At 43.2% G+C, this 16,339-nt stretch overlaps 1 protein-coding gene across 2 annotated transcripts in view; it reads right to left on the reverse strand.

Annotated features, from left to right (window-relative positions):
• Positions 1–16,339, reverse strand: part of UCHL5 (ubiquitin C-terminal hydrolase L5) — a 140,103-nt gene that overhangs the window by 69,705 nt on the left and 54,059 nt on the right. For both annotated transcript variants that reach the window (XM_069231621.1, XM_069231622.1), the window contains exons 7-8: positions 11,863–11,926; positions 9,555–9,657 (exon numbers count right to left, since the gene is read on the reverse strand). In XM_069231621.1, coding sequence (XP_069087722.1) covers positions 9,555–9,657; positions 11,863–11,926 — 167 coding nt within the window. The remainder of the gene's footprint in view (positions 1–9,554; positions 9,658–11,862; positions 11,927–16,339) is intronic.

Raw genomic sequence — 16,339 nt, forward strand, 5'->3', positions numbered from 1 at the left:
AATTTAACCTATGTGAAATTACTATCTCCATTCTCATGGGTTCATAGCAGAGGTGTGCTTTTTCCAAGGTCACTAACTTGCTGATTTCAGAGCAAGTTGGGTTCCCGTATTCTCTGCATATAGCTTTTGCTTTAGTTCATTTTTATACTGTAAGGCTGATTTGTTGATTTGGATTTCACCGAGTGATTTTTAATAACGTTTCTAAGCTTAGTTTCAGAACGGTCACATTTTGTCTACCAAGGGCAAGATTCCTTGGTAATCGCAAGATGTCCTATAAACTCAAGGTTTCTTTGAGGAACTTCTTAAAATGAAAGCTAGTCTTAGCGTATCAATATGAATAGTAATAGTACTGTTGTAGAGGACTGGTATATCGTAGGTTCTTAGATCAACTTTTCAGCAATGAAGATTGGGAGAATTGCATTTTGTGAAAACAAGGGTCTTCGGGAGAGAGAAGACAGTTGCGGTATTTTACACAATTTGCGACAGCTGCATAGGTGATGAAGAGCTATTTGAATATGTCTCAGGTTTGCTTTGGGGGGGGCTGAAGCTGTGTGCTTAAGAAGAGCACTTTATGCATGGCAGGGATGTTATGTACTTTTTTTTCCCAACAGGTAGCACTACATAAAACGTCTTTGCTGGTAGAGGGCCCGGGGCTCACAAACACTAGGAAAGGGGATGCACTTATGGCAAAGACATGTCTTAAGCCCACGACACAGACACTGGGACAGGAACAGCATTGGGACACCAGACACTATGAACCCACCAATATTGGCTAAAAGCATCAGACAGACTGAAAAAGAAAAGGCTTCTTATCCTTTAAATATCTATCTGTTTGTAGCTAGAGTGCTGTAGATTCACATGATCTGCACACTCTTGCCTTCTAGGCTTAGGTGCAAGCTATTTTTCTTCCAATTCAATTTGTAGTTTCAAGTTACAACATGATCCCTCCCGTAAACCCACAACGCATCAGGACTAAAACTTCATTTCGGATTAGGTTTTTGCCCCTAAAGTGGGTGAGTGAAGGTAAGTGAAGTGAAGCAATGCAAGAAAATCAATTTGTACAGTTGCAAATTGTCAAAGAAAGCAATGTTTGTGACGTAAAGCAACATAGGTCCAGAGTCACTTAAATACAGTACTCATTCTCTAGGAAATATGAACATTTTCTAGCATTCCCCCCCCCCCCTCGACCTTCCCCTCCCATGGATGACACTAGGGAAAAGAACCAGGACAGCACTTGGAACGGAGTGTGTGGACTTGGGAGACTAGATCGGCAATAAAAGAAATGAGAAAGCCAATACTTCCTCGAAAAACTATGGTCAGCACAATTAAGAACGCTCTTTAAGGCGGTAATAAGGGGACATGCACAAGCCGTAGCAATGGCCGTAAGGCTGTACAGCATTGGTAAAAAGCAAAATGCTTAGCTGATATAAAGCCAGATCGGGGGAACAAGAAAAAAGAAAAACACCAGAAAAGTTCAACAAGGGGGGTGCTCTTGTCAGAGGTAAAGTATATAACCAGAGGGCAGCACACGGGAGTGCAACAGTAAACTCAAGGGTCCCTGGTGGAGTGGGGGTTGGAGAGTATCTGGCATGGTGAGAAGTACGGAAGGAGACACTTAGAGAAAAACACTGTAGAGAAAACAGCTTTTTGCAGGTTCACACCCACTTTTTGATGACGTTGGTGCTGGTTTTGTGACACTAGTGCACTGGACCCTACGGTCCAGGCACAAGAGCACGTGCTCTGACTCCTATACTTTTTGATGACGTTGGTGCTGGTTTTGGGACACTAGTGCACTGGACCCTACGGTCCAGGCACAAGAGCACGTGCTCTGACTTCTATACTTTTTGATGACGTTGGTGCTGGTTTTGTGACACTAGTGCACTGGACCCTACGGTCCAGGCACAAGAGCACGTGCTCGGACTCCTAAAAGTATGAGTACAGTTGGCTAATACTTGACTAGCATGTTTAACTTACCTATAAGTGCTTAGTATATGGTACAACGGGTAACCGGAACTAATAAATTAAAAGTCAACAGTGAACTGCAGTACTTAATTGTGCCACCGCTACAGTGACAAGGTGAAAACCTGACTCTAGGCTTGCCAATACAGCCTAGTTGGGCTAGCTTTAAAATCGCTCGCCCAACATGCCAGAATAAACCTTTTTGCCAGGTCGAAAACCTTCCTTTTTAATATTAGTAAGTCACCCCTATGTTAGGCCTTGATACCCCACAGGGCAGCATGCTAGATATTAAAAAGAACAGCACGTCGTCTTGTGTTTGACATACCCGACAGTGAAAACTCAAAATTGATATTGTCACTGCAGTAAAGCTGGGAGCCCTCTTGCTTAACATGAAGATACACTAGCCACTGCTACAAGTGCTAACTTCCATTTGAACTACCAAAGATAGTACTCTAAGCAGTCCTAGAAAAATCATAAGAATGTTACTAGACCTACAGGTCGAGTAACTTGTATAATCTACTCTATTTAACAGTAATCCTTGACCCTTAAACAGGTTTCAAATTGTGTGATTCTAGGCAAATATTTTATTTTACAGTCACCTTTTTCTTCAGTGCCACACGAGTGCAGTTTCAAATATGTGAGTTCAGCATTTCTGCTGTACAAACCTCTTGTTTGAATAAACAGACTAAATGTTTGCTCCATTTATAATAGGAATCCAGCCCACATGCAGGGAACACATGATCCATGACTTACCTCTTAGTTTACTAATAGCACTGCCATCAGGGCAGGAATGCTTCTCAGTTTATGTTTAAACACTCACTTTTAATAAATATATTACTAAAGCGTGATGTGATAGCACACTGTCATTTACAGACAGTAAATTTCCAAGAAATGTCCAAAAACGTTCCCACTAACTTGCAGCTTTATTGATAAAACTATATAGTGTATTAAAAGTCTGTGAAAATTGGGTTTCAGAAAACCCAATATTTATCAGTTGCACATCACCAAGTAAAATGTTCCGATTAGTTTTCAATATTTTTTTTTCATCACACAGAAGTACAAAAAATGGGCTTTCACAACTAATGATATATATATTTTGAAATGTTTGTACAGTTGACTTAGTTATTTAAATGTTGTGTGTTAGGAAATACCTGACACCCAATAGCCTTCCATTTCACACTTTTTTCCAGCAGGTCAGACAGTTCACCTTACAAAATCCTGGAACTTTGCAGTCAGAAGGAAAAAAACATATATACTGACCGTTGTCCTCTGTCTCTGAACAAAGAGCAAATGAAAATAAGAACAAGATTTAAAGGCGTCTTTATTGCTCCTTCACTTTCTGACTGAAAAAAACATCTGTTCTTTGCAACTTGCCAGAAGGGCCAGCAGGCCCTAAAAAGAGATCGACCTGATAATATATAACACGCCATAGCAAGTGGGCGAGTAGATATTACGAGGCCTGTCAAGGTATCAAACTAAGTGTTACATTAAACTTGAATCACTGCTGAAGTCAGATTTCAGATCCCTCTTAACAAGAAGGTGACCTTAGAAGTCACCACTCTGTTGCCTAAACTCAGGGTAGTCCTTCCTTACTATCTGCAGCAGACTGACACCAAAGACAACAATCTGCACCCCCTGCCCCCACACACACACTAGGAAGTCTGCAGTGCTCCCAGGATTGGGGAGCAATGAGAAAACATTGGTGAGTGGAGGTGTGACCTTGAGCAGGATGGCTGCTGGCTGCCAGCTTCAAAGAGGCTATCGCCTCAGTGAAGCAAATGCAAGTTACACCATGCAGAGCTGGAGGAGATGCCTACCTGCACAAAGAAGGAAGACCAGTTGCAGAACCTTCCACCCCCCCCCCCCCCCAGGAGTGGCAGCTCATTGTGCTGGGTATACACTAGGGGAGTGCTAAGAGCTCTACATAGGGGAATTATGTTTGTGCCATCTTGCTTTAAAGGCAGAGAAGAGTACCCTAGGATGGTTAGGTGGCAAAGTGAAAAGGGTTGCCTTGTGGGAACCACTGCCCCATTGGCTAGTGAGTCCCCCCCCCTCAGAAATGCAAAGATGACATAAAAGTGGCAACTCAGACACACAGTCCTCAGATCACAACTGGACTGGAAAGAACACAGAACGAGGACTGTCCTGCTGCCCCCAGCAAAGAGAGACTGTACCTAAGACTGGACTGCATTTGTTGTACTCAAGCAATCCACAAAAAGGACTGCCTGCTGTGTTCACTTGTGGAAAAGAGCTTCTTGTGTACCAGCACTAAAAAAGTGATACCAAGGGATTACTAGCTAACCTCCTGTTAAACTTCAGGACCACCAAAAGCTAAGGAAACCTGCACACATCAAGTGCCAACCTGCCTTGCACCTACTGGGCGACGCAGTACCTGCTGGGAGGCAAAGTCAGGACCTTTCCGATATCCCCCCATGCTGTGGAACCTGAAGCCTGAGTCGAAATGGACCCAGGTCCCCAGAAAGAAAATATTTGCTTTCCTGTAAGCAACCGCTGTCACTGCTGCAACCGCCTGACTAGTGGTTACTAGGCCAGCACTGGGCTTCCCTGTTGGTTCCTGAAGTCAGAGATGACCCAGGACACTTGTGGATGCCAGTGTGGCCCCACAAACACTCACATCTTTAAGCATCTCCAGCATCCTCTATCCCCAGCATTAGGACCACAAAGTAAGACGCTGAACTCAAAAGGGTCCCTTTGACTGGCTCCCATTCCATTCCCTGCCAGAGAGAGCGACACCTCAGGAGCAGGGCCTTTCGATGGGAGGGGAGACGGAGGATTTAATATCACTTTATCCAGACGATGTCCTTCTCCCTGTAGAGGATCAAGGGCATACCATTCAGGTACTCCACCAGATCCTTGATAAATGTGGAGCTCTTTCAAGATGCAGAACCAAATAATAAAAATGTAAGTGCTGCGTATAAATGACTGGGATCTTGCATGCATATTGTGGAGCAGCAAACATACAAGGTGGGAAGGATTAAAGTTGCTGGGGATATAAATTACGGTGGGTTAGGATCCCATTTTTTAATGTGACCTACACACAATCATGGAGCTGTTGCGGTAAGCTGTAGGAATGAAAGAAACGTACACACACACCAGAATAACCCTCAAGCGCTTCCCCAAAGCCTATTTTAAGCAACTGAAGTGAAAACTGAAAAAGTTGATGTAGAATGGATTCTCACCATGTTTACACTTTCTGCATTTTACAAATCAGTCTACAATGGAGGGTAAGGACTAACTGATGGCAGGCACTACTTCTGGGCAGCCCAATTCTACCTGCTGAATAAGTGGGCCCACCTGCAGACAGCAGATGCCCCAACAAGATGAGACAGATAGGCCAAGTGTAGAATGTCCTACCTTCATTTTATATCCAGGAGTAGTGTTAGCGTCCTATAGGCAACGATGAGAGATGTGACTAAGGCATAACAAAAAGGGCTGACATGGTGGAAATGTGCTAAGAGGTGAAACTGTGCTGTGGAAAAGAGTGATACTAAAATAAAACAGTGGGCTTCAAGGGGCATCCAGAAATGCAGCTTCATCAATATCTTTAGGCCTGGGGATGTGTAGAGTGACCCAAGAGAGCCTAAAACATTTCTACACTTGAGGGAAGAATAGCAACTATCACAAGCATAAGAAAACAGTTACACAAAGCTCTCTAGGATTACAGACTGGGCTGCCCTTCCAGCACTCACACAAGCGAAGAGATTTGTCCAAGAAGAGTGACTTACGAAGGGAGCCATACCATCTATCTATCAATCAAACACTACTAAGTATCATACCAGACTCTTTGGGTGACATAAGGAAACAAGCATTGGCAAAGCCAATAGGTCTTGCCTAGACAAGAGCAACTGGCTTTGGCAGTGTGTTTTGCCATTTTGTACACCAGTGTGGTTGCTGTTCAGCATGGCTAAAAGTTAGTGGTGTGGTGTGTCACAATGGAGTGGGGGAGTAGTGTTGTGGAGTGGATTTGTTGGAATATCAGAGTGGAATAGGAGGAGGAAAGTGTTGTACAGCGGATTACAGTTCAGTGGCAGAGTGGAATAGGGTGGAGTGGATTGAGGGAGTGGGTTTGAGTGGATTGAGGTAGTGGGATGGAGTGGATTAAACTGGACTACAGTTGGGTGGACTGAGTGGAGTGGGGGGGCGGATTGGAGTAGGGTAGACTGAAATGGACTGGAGTGAAGTGGGGTGTATTGGACTGGATGGGAGGGCTGGTCTGAACTGGGATGGGGTGTGGTGGATTGGAGTGAGTGTGGATTGGATTGTAGTGGGATGGGTGGAGTGAGTGGATTGCATTGAGGTGGGGTGGAGGGATTGGACTGGAATAGGGTGGACCGAACTGGGATTGGAGTGAAGTGGCCTGAGTGAGGTGGACTGGAGTGGGGAGGCTAGACAGATTGGAGTGGGGTGGATTGGGGTGGACTGCACTAAGGTGAGGTGGACTGGATTGATAGGGGTAAAGTGGACTGGTGTGGTATGGATCAGATTGCGGTGTATCAGATTGGTGTGGGGTGGAGTTGAGTGAACTGGAGTGAGGTGGATTGGACTGGGTGGGGTGGAATGGATTGGATTGGTGTGGGTTGAATGTAAAGGGGTGAACTGGATTTAGATGGGGTAGATTAAGGTAGTTTGGAACAGGGTGGATTGGACTGGGGTAGGGTTGGTTCATGTGGACTGGAGTTGGGTGGATTAAAGTGGATTGTATTGGAGTGGGGTGTTTTTCAGTGAGGTAGATTGGGTAGTAGTCGACTTGGATGGATTGGAGTAGGGTAGGGTGGGTTGGGGTGGAATAAACTGGACTGGACTAGAGTGGGTTGGGGTGGGATAAACAGGACTGGACTAGGGTGGAGTGGATTGGACTGGGGTGGGGTAGATTGGACTGGGCTGGATTGGGGAGGAGTGAATTGGAGTAGGGTGGATTGGTGTGGGGTGGATTGAGGTGCAATTGAGAAGGTGGATTGGACTGGCGTGAGGTGGATTGGACTGGGAAAGATTGTTTTGGATTGGAGTGGGTCAGATTGTTTTGGACTGAAGTGAGGCGGATTGGACTGGGAAAGATTGTTTTGGATTGGAGTGGGTCAGATTGTTTTGGACTGAAGTGAGGCAGATTGGAGTGGGGCGGATTATTGTGGTTTGGAGTGAAGCAGATCGATTTGAGTGGGGAAGACTGGAATGGAGCAGATTGCTTTGAATTGGAGTGAGGCATATTGCTTTGAATTGGAGTGAGGCATATTGCTTTGGATTGGAGTGAGGCATATTGCTTTGAATTGGAGTGAGGCATATTGCTTTGGATTGGAGTGAGGCAGATTGTTATGGATTGAAGTGGGACAGATTGTTATGGATTGAAGTGGGGCAGATTGTTATGGATTGAATTGGGGCAGATTGTTATGGATTGAATTGGGGCAGATTGTTATGGATTGAATTGGGGCAGATTGTTATGGATTGAAGTGGGGCAGATTGTTATGGATTGAAGTGGGGCAGATTGTTATGGATTGAAGTGGGGCAGATTGTTATGGATTGAAGTGGGGCAGATTGTTATGGATTGAAGTGGGGCAGATTGTTATGGATTGAAGTGGGGCATATTTTTTTGGATTGAAGTGGGGCAGATTGCTTTGAACTGGAGTGGGGAAGACTGGAGCGGAGCAGATTGCTTTGAACTGGAGTGGGGCATATTGTTTTGAACTGAAGTGGGGCGGATTGGATTGGGGTGGATTGTGGTGTATTGGAGTGGGGTGAAATGGGATGGAGTGGGCTGGATTGGATTGGGGAAGACTTTTGGATTGGAGTGGGGTTTTGGGGATTGGAGCGGGGCAGATTGTTTCGGATTGGAGCGGGGCAGATTGTTTCGGATTGGAGCACTTTGTTCTGGATTTGAGTGAGGCAGATTGCTTTGTACTGGAGGGGGCAGATTGCTACTAATTGGAGTGGGGCAAATTGCTTTGGACTGGAGTGTGGCATATTGTTTTGGGTTGGAGTGGGGCAGATTGTATTCGGGTGAAATGGAGGGGGTGAAGTGCGTTGGTGTGGCGTGGATTGGATGGGAAAGGGGTGGATTGGAATGAGGTGAATCAGGATTGAATGGGGCAAGTTGGATTGGAGCATACTGTTTTGGATTGAGTGGGGAGGACTGGAAGGGGACAGATTGTTTTGGATCGAGTGGGGTGGATTTGAGTGGGACAGATTGTTTTGGATTTAAGTGGGGCACATTGAGTGAGGTGGACTGGAGTGAGGCAGATTGTTTTGGATTGGGGCAGTTTGGAGTAGGGTAGATGAGTGGGACGTATTGTTTTAACTTGGAGTGTGGCATACTGTTTTGGATTTGAGTGGGGCAGATTGTTTTGAAGTGGGGTTGATTACCTTTGATTAAAGTGGGGTGTACTGGAGTAGAGAAGATTAGATTGGGTTGTTTTGGGAGGAATGGGGTGTGCTGGAGTGGATTGGATTGGAGTGATAGGTTTGGACTGGGGTGGATTATAGTGGGTGGACTGGGGTTCACTGCACAATTGTGTGTAAAGCATAATTTCTGAAATTACGCTTAATAAAGAAACAATGTCGCCTGGACAAGCGGTCATCTTTTGACAAGTGCACCCCCGGGGCAAAAACAAAAGAAAACACGAGTGGAAAGTGAGAAATGACTATTTCTCCAAATAAAAGTAAGTTAGCTTTTTAAAAAATTAACTTTGCAGCTCTGTTTGTCCTGTTCGCCACGTTTTTGCCATTTAAAAGCATTCCGTTTGCAGGGCACTAGAAGTAAAAAAAAAAAGAACAAAATAGTACCTCAATCACGTCAGGAGCAGCGGACGGGCACTAATTAAGATGAATCAATCAGTGCTTGGTCCCTGTTTTACACCGAGGAATGGAAATGATGGCAGGATTGCCTCGACGAATTACGAGGCTGTAAAGAAGAGTGCCACGCAAACCATCAAATAGTGAGCAAGAGGTGGGCTCCAAGCCCTTAAAAGTACACAACGGAGTCTTGCAAGCAAGACACATGCGCTAGGCATGCACTCGCAGGCTCGACCACAAAAATGGGAGAGGAACAAAGGCGGAACAAAGACCGACTAAAAGCGACAAGCCGAGAGGCATCCGTCGTGCACACCATATGTGTGGACTAAAAGCCAACCTAAAACTTACACAGCACAAGATCCCTCAAAGAGCTTTTTATCACACAAGTAGGCAACACACAAAAGGGCTTGCCGCAGGCACGTTTAGCCACACCCTGTGAAGCTGCAGTGTCACAAAAGCACCCCGTGTAAAGATACGAGCTGTACTGACCGCAGTTCTGGAGCGTGAGGTGCTCCTGGCACCACAATATATATTTCTGTGCTTCTCAATGACAGATATGCTTAAAAGAAAGTTGGCCCTCTGTCTGCTACTCCATCGACCTAATGGTGGCCAAGCGAGACAATGAGCCTGAATGGGCAAACACACACTGTCCGCTCAAGAAAAGTGGAGAATGATCATGCGCATCGACCAGGGTATGGGGGCTGATTGTCTTTGTAAAACTCAATAACAACTTAAAAATGGGTGTGAAATATTAAAGAAATCGTTTCACAATGCTTTCATGCACTACTCACCTCAGACAGTTGCTGCTGCAATAGAGCGATCTTCTCTTCATAGATCCGCTTTCGGTCTGACACAATGGCCATCAGGTTAAACCTTATCTCCCCCTCGCTGTACCTGAAAAGGGACGGCAAGATCTTATAAATGCTGATTAAAGAGTGTCCCAGAAAATATAATAGTTCCTTAAGCCAGAGGTTTGCATTCCATGATCATCGGCGCACTTGAAGGACCAAGAAAATAATTGTAAATTATTCCAATGGTAAAAGAGCAAACAATATGTAGTGCACCAATGAAACCGAACAACTGGATAACAGAATTGTTGCTACAAAAAGAACTTATAGAAATACAATCTTGATGAAAGGATAATATTTGGTATCTCGCTCGCTGTGGAAAAGCTCTACTTCATTAACATGTATATGAGCTTTCCCTGCTGTGAAAAACTGATTCCTCAATTCACTGGATTTGCAGTAAGTCACCAAGGACAAATATAGAATAGAATCCTGCAATTAGATATTCAGTTCCAATTAGCACATTGGAGACCTACTAATAAGGAAGTAAGTCAGGTAGTTATTTCTTTGGCTTCCACTCCTAAAAGTGGGTTCACACCAAGGTACAAATAAAACTGCATACTAAAAAGTACTCATGTCTCACAATATAATCCCATATAGTTTTGAAAGTAGCCATAGGTGTTAGTGGTTTCTTTCATGGTCAATGATGGAATGATTGGGGCAGGTAATTTTTTTTATTTTGATGTAGGGAAGACACTGCTGTTTGCATCTCATCTGTGGGAAGCTCTGTAGTTAAGTGTAAAGCAGATTTTCATTATAAGAGCAAATTTTGGTGGCTTACAGCATGGGCCAGGTATAGTAAAGAGGGTAAAAAATCACCCCACCCGTAGCCACAAACAGACAAAATATCAGTGAGTCTAAGATACGTGAAAATCTGTCAATCAGACTAAAATCCATTATGGGCGGGAGAAGGGATTTTATGAGTGGTCTGGGTTAAGACTATATCTTTAAGAAGGGTATCAGCAACCACTCAAATTGATGCGCTTTTGTAACAGAAAATGTGTTTTGATTTCAGCGAGTGACCCATACAAGTGTGAAATTGAGAAACGCATAGGCCCATTTTCTTTTATCTGCAGTGATGAATGTAGACTCATATTTTGAATTTGGAGCTAAACATGAGGTTTTGAGCATTGCCAGGATCCACATACCCAGTTCCAACATGCTGATGCACAGAGTTTCCATTTTCCTTGGTATGCCGGGTTCCCCTTAAACATACAGATGGATTAAAACAAGTTTCATAGGGTTAAGGGACTTGGGGATTCTCTACCAAGGATACATTTGGAAAGATGGCAAAGGCTGAATTTTGGGCTTAAATGTTTTTGCTCACCATCAACCAAGTGCACAAAGAAAATAACTCAAAGGCTACAGATGTTAACATTCTCTCTTTACAATATGCCAACATTAAAATATATAGAATAACTAAGATTTACATTTCAGTCACTTTACTGCCAACATGCCCAAATCAAAAATCTCCAGTGGTCTTGCTGGACCAAAAAAAGGTGAAAGGAGGTTAATACGGGGGAAATCCTACCCATAAACGTACTCCCTGTGCGCCTCCCAAACGCTCTTCAGGAGGCAGATTTAGTATATCCCCTATGAGAAATTGGGTTGTTGGGTGTGAGGGGTCTGAGCACTCCTGAAGCAACAATCACAATCCTTGGATCACTTCCTGGGGCATTCTAAGACTATTAAATTTTAAAAAAATCTGTAGGTGAACCCTAACTCTGTTCCTCATCTTTCCATACAATATTTCTTAGCAGACTTCCAAAAAGGCGGGAGCCAAAAAGACAACAAACAAGGATATTTTGTCTTTCCAAGGTAACGTCCCACTACAGTAGGGATTTTATCAAAAATGGCCTACACTATAGGGACAGTGGCAGCTCCAAAAAAGAGCAGTCGAGCTGAAAAAACCCAGTACAATAAACTCCTATCTTTAAAAAAAAAAACACAGGCCTTAACTACAGCCATTATCAAAATATTTGGAGGACAGCTCCCCCCCCCCCCAAAAAAACAAAACAAATTAGAAAGAAAATGGAGGTAGGGAGCAATCTTCATATCTAGTGCGTGGCTCATCCTTAAGGGCAAACAGCTGCTTGCTCCTAATAAACAGAAGCGTAAATAAAGAGCAGTTCAATCAAAATAGAGGTGAAGGCAGCAAGGAGTTTTCATAACAGGAGATTCACTGGCCTAGAGTGCGTGTCAGCGATCTTTCTGCAGTGAAAAATCTCGAACCATATGAAAAGTGTATACTCACTTCTGTATGCGCTTCTCTATAACAGGTCGCACAGCACTAATCCAGTCTTCTTGGTTGCACGGTCCTAGTAAAAAATAAAATAATTTAAAAATGACAATAAAATGATTTAAAAAAAAAAAAAAAAAAAAGACGGTGTATACTTAAACCTATTTAGCAAAACTATGATTTACACGGTCTGCTCAACCCACCTGGACACACAGAAAACGAGCAGGTTAAACTAATCTTTCAAACTGCATGTGCCCCAAGCTTGAACACCACCCACTGGGACAAAAGTACACTCCGCTTTTATTCAACAGCAAAGAAACATCATCAAGTTATACACTACGCACAAAAATGCTCTAGAACAGAGTGGACACTTAGCCAGGAGGTCAGCAGGAGACTGTTAATCATCAGAACTCAACTGTGAACAACAGCCATCAAAATGCAGTCGAGAAAATTCTTCCTTTAAAGTACATCCAGTGTACACTACCAACAAAGGCTATTGTGAACATGAATAGTCACACTTTTAGACTGAGCAATTCACACCCAAATAAAAATAATCGATCCTTGTAGATAGCTTGTTATAATACATTTTTGCAGCATCATGTGTAACACAGTGCAGTAACAAAACCTCAAGAGGCCCCCTGCAAGCAATGTTAAGCTAGGCTTTTAACCAGAGCTTTCGGTTGCTTTTAATTGCTGAAATTTGTGGGTGGTAGTTTAGAATTCTGCTGTGTTTCCGCATATCTCATAACTCAGATGGAGCTGGTAACTGCTGTTACCAGCGTCAGCGGAATTAAGAGGACACTCGAACTGAGGGCCTATGAGGAAGTCAAGCCCACATCAAAATTACTGATCCGTGTATTTTCTCCTATGACAACTCTGTAAACTCCGAGCCAGTTTATTAAAAGTAGAAGGTACGCCAGCAACAGAACACTGGCCTTGCTATTGGGGCCTACCAGTTGCCCTTTCATATTATATTCTGCCCCCCCCCCCCCCCCACTCTCCAAAGCGAAACCTCTAGGCACCAGGGATCGAGATTATATATATCTATATATATATCTATATATATATGGAAAATGTCACTTACCCAGTGTACATCTGTTCGTGGCATTAGTCGCTTCAGATTCACATGCTGTGCACAGTCCGCCATCTGGTGTTGGGCTCGGAGTGTTACAAGTTGTTTTTCTTCGAAGAAGTCTTTTCGAGTCACGAGACCGAGGGACTCCTCCCATTTCGAGTCCATTGCGCATGGGCGTTGACTCCATCTTAGATTGTTTTGCCCGCAGAGGGTGAGGTAGGAGTTGTGTATGCTAGTAATAGTTCCCATGCAATGGAGTGAATGCGTATGTACATAATAAAGTTTTAAGTAATATATTTACAAATGTTTAAGATCTACTTCTAAACGGCTACAGGCTCCCGGGGAGGAGGGTGGGCGCATGTGAATCTGCAGCGACTAATGCCACGAACAGATGTACACTGGGTAAGTGACATTTTCCGTTCGATGGCATGTGTAGCTGCAGATACACATGCTGTGCATAGACTAGTAAGCAGTTATCTCCCCAAAAGCGGTGGTTCAGCCTGTAGGAGTTGAAGTAGTTTGAAATAATGTTCTTAATACAGCTTGACCTACTGTTGCTTGTTGTGCAGTTAGCACATCTACACAGTAGTGCTTGGTAAATGTATGAGGCGTAGACCATGTTGCTGCCTTACATATTTCGTTCATTGGAATATTTCCTAGAAAGGCCATGGTAGCACCTTTCTTTCTGGTTGAGTGTGCCTTTGGTGTAATAGGCAGTTCTCTTTTAGCTTTAAGATAGCAGGTTTGAATGCACCTAACTATCCATCTAGCAATGCCTTGTTTTGAAATTGGATTTCCTGTATGAGGTTTTTGAAAGGCGACAAATAATTGTTTTGTCTTTCGAATTAGTTTTGTCTGTCAATGTAGTACATTAGTGCTCTTTTGATGTCTAATGTATGTAGTGCTCTTTCGGCTACAGAATCTGGCTGTGGAAAGAACACTGGTAATTCTACCGTTTGATTTAGGTGGAACGGTGAAATTACTTTTGGTAAAAATTTAGGATTGGTCCGTAGAACAACTCTATTTTTGTGTATTTGAATAAATGGTTCTTGAATGGTAAATGCTTGAATCTCACTCACTCTTCTTAGAGATGTGATGGCAATTAAAAATGCAACTTTCCACGTTAAGTATTGCATTTCACAAGAGTGCATGGGCTCAAAAGGTGGACCCATGAGTCGTGTTAGGACAATGTTGAGGTTCCATGAAGGAACTGGTGGTGTTCTTGGTGGTATAATTCTCTTTAGGCCTTCCATAAACGCCTTTATGACTGGTATCCTAAACAATGAAATTGAGTGCGTAATTTGTAGGTAAGCAGAAATTGCCGTAAGATGTATTTTAATGGAAGAGAAAGCTAGGTTAGATTTTTGCAAATGTAGTAAGTATCCTACTATTTCTTTTGCAGATGCGTGTAAAGGTTGAATTTGATTATTATGGCAGTAATAAACAAATATTTTCCACTTATTTGCATAGCAGTGTCTAGTGGTAGGTTTTCTAGCTTGTTTTATGACCTCCATACATTCCTGTGTGAGGTCTAAGTGCCCGAATTCTAGGATTTCAGGAGCCAAATTGCTAGATTCAACGATGCTGGATTTGGATGTCGGATCTGTTGTTTGTGTTGTGTTAACAGATCTGGTCTGTTGGGTAGTTTGACATGAGGTACTACTGAAAGGTCTAGTAGTGTTGTGTACCAAGGTTGCCTTGCCATGTTGGTGCTATTAGTATGAGTTTGTTTTGACTCAACCTGTTTACTAGATATGGAAGGAGAGGGAGAGGGAGAGGGGGAAAAGCGTACGCAAATATCCCTGACCAGTTCATCCATAGAGCATTGCCTTGGGATTGATTTTGTGGGTACCTGGATGCGAAGTTTTGGCATTTTGAGTTTTCTTTTGTTGCAAATAGATCTATTTGAGGTGTTCCCCAAATTTGAAAGTAATTGTTTAGTATTTGGGGGTGAATTTCCCATTCGTGGGTTTGTTGGTGATCTCGAGAGAGATTGTCTGCCAACTGGTTCTGAATCCCTGGAATAAATTGTGCTATTAGGCGAATGTGGTTGTGAATCGCCCAATGCCATATTTTTAGTGTTAGGAGGCACAACTGTGTCGAGTGTGTCCCTCCTTGTTTGTTTAGATAATACATTGTTGTCATGTTGTCTGTTTTGACAAGAATGTATTTTTGGGTTATTATGGGTTGAAATGCTTTCAGCGCTAGAAATACTGCTAACAGTTCTAAGTGATTTATGTGAAACTGCCTCTGATGTATGTCCCATTGTCCTTGGATGCTGTGTTGATTGAGGTGTGCTCCCCACCCTGTCATGGAAGCATCTGTCGTTATGAAGTATTGTGGCACTGGGTCTTGGAAAGGCCACCCTTTGTTTAAATTTGTACTGTTCCACCATAGAAGCGAGATGTATGTTTGGCGGTCTATCAACACCAGATCTAGAAGTTGACCCTGTGCTTGTGACCATTGTGATGCTAGGCACTGTTGTAAGGGCCGCATGTGCAATCTTGCGTTTGGGACAATGGCTATGCATGAAGACATCATGCCTAGGAGTTTCATTACCATTTTGACTTGTATCTTTTGTGTTGGATACATGGCCTGTATTACCTTGTGAAATGTTTGAACAATTTGTGGACTTGGAGTGGCAATCCCTTTTGCTGTGTTGATTGTCACTCCTAAGTATTGCTGTGTTTGACACGGCAAAAGGTGTGACTTTGCGTAGTTGATCGAGAAACCTAGCCAGTGAAGGGTCTGTATGACGTAGTTTGTGTGCTGTGAACATTGTCTTAGCGTGTTGGTTTTGATTAACCAGTCGTCTAAGTACGGGAACACATGTATTTGCTGCCTTCTGATATGTGCAGCTACTACCGCCAGGCATTTTGCAAAAACTCTTGGCGCAGTTGTTATTCCGAATGGCAACACTTTGAATTGGTAATGTATTCCTTGGAATACGAACCTTAGGTATTTCCTGTGTGAAGGATGTACTGGTATATGGAAATAAGCATCTTTTAGATCTAATGTTGTCATGTAGTCTTGCTGTTTGAGCAGTGGGATTATGTCTTGTAACGTGACCATGTGAAAGTGGTCTGATTTGATGTAGGTATTTAGTGTTCTGAGATCTAGTATTGGTCTCAGAGTTTTGTCCTTTTTGGGTATTAGAAAGTACAGTGAGTAAACTCCTGTGTTTTTCTGTTGAATTGGAACTAATTCTATTGCGTCCTTTTGTAGCAATGCTTGAACTTCTAGTCCTAGAAGATCTATATGTTGTTTTGACATATTGTGTGTTTTCGGTGGGACGTTTGGAGGGAATTGGCGAAATTCTATGCAATAACCATGTTGGATAATTGCAAAGACCCAAGTGTCTGTTGTTATTTCCTCCCAAAGTTTGTAAAATTGGCTTAGTCTTCCCCCCACAGGTGT

Source organism: Pleurodeles waltl, chromosome 4_2 (assembly GCF_031143425.1).
Source record: "Pleurodeles waltl isolate 20211129_DDA chromosome 4_2, aPleWal1.hap1.20221129, whole genome shotgun sequence".
Taxonomy (NCBI): Eukaryota; Metazoa; Chordata; class Amphibia; order Caudata; family Salamandridae; genus Pleurodeles; species Pleurodeles waltl.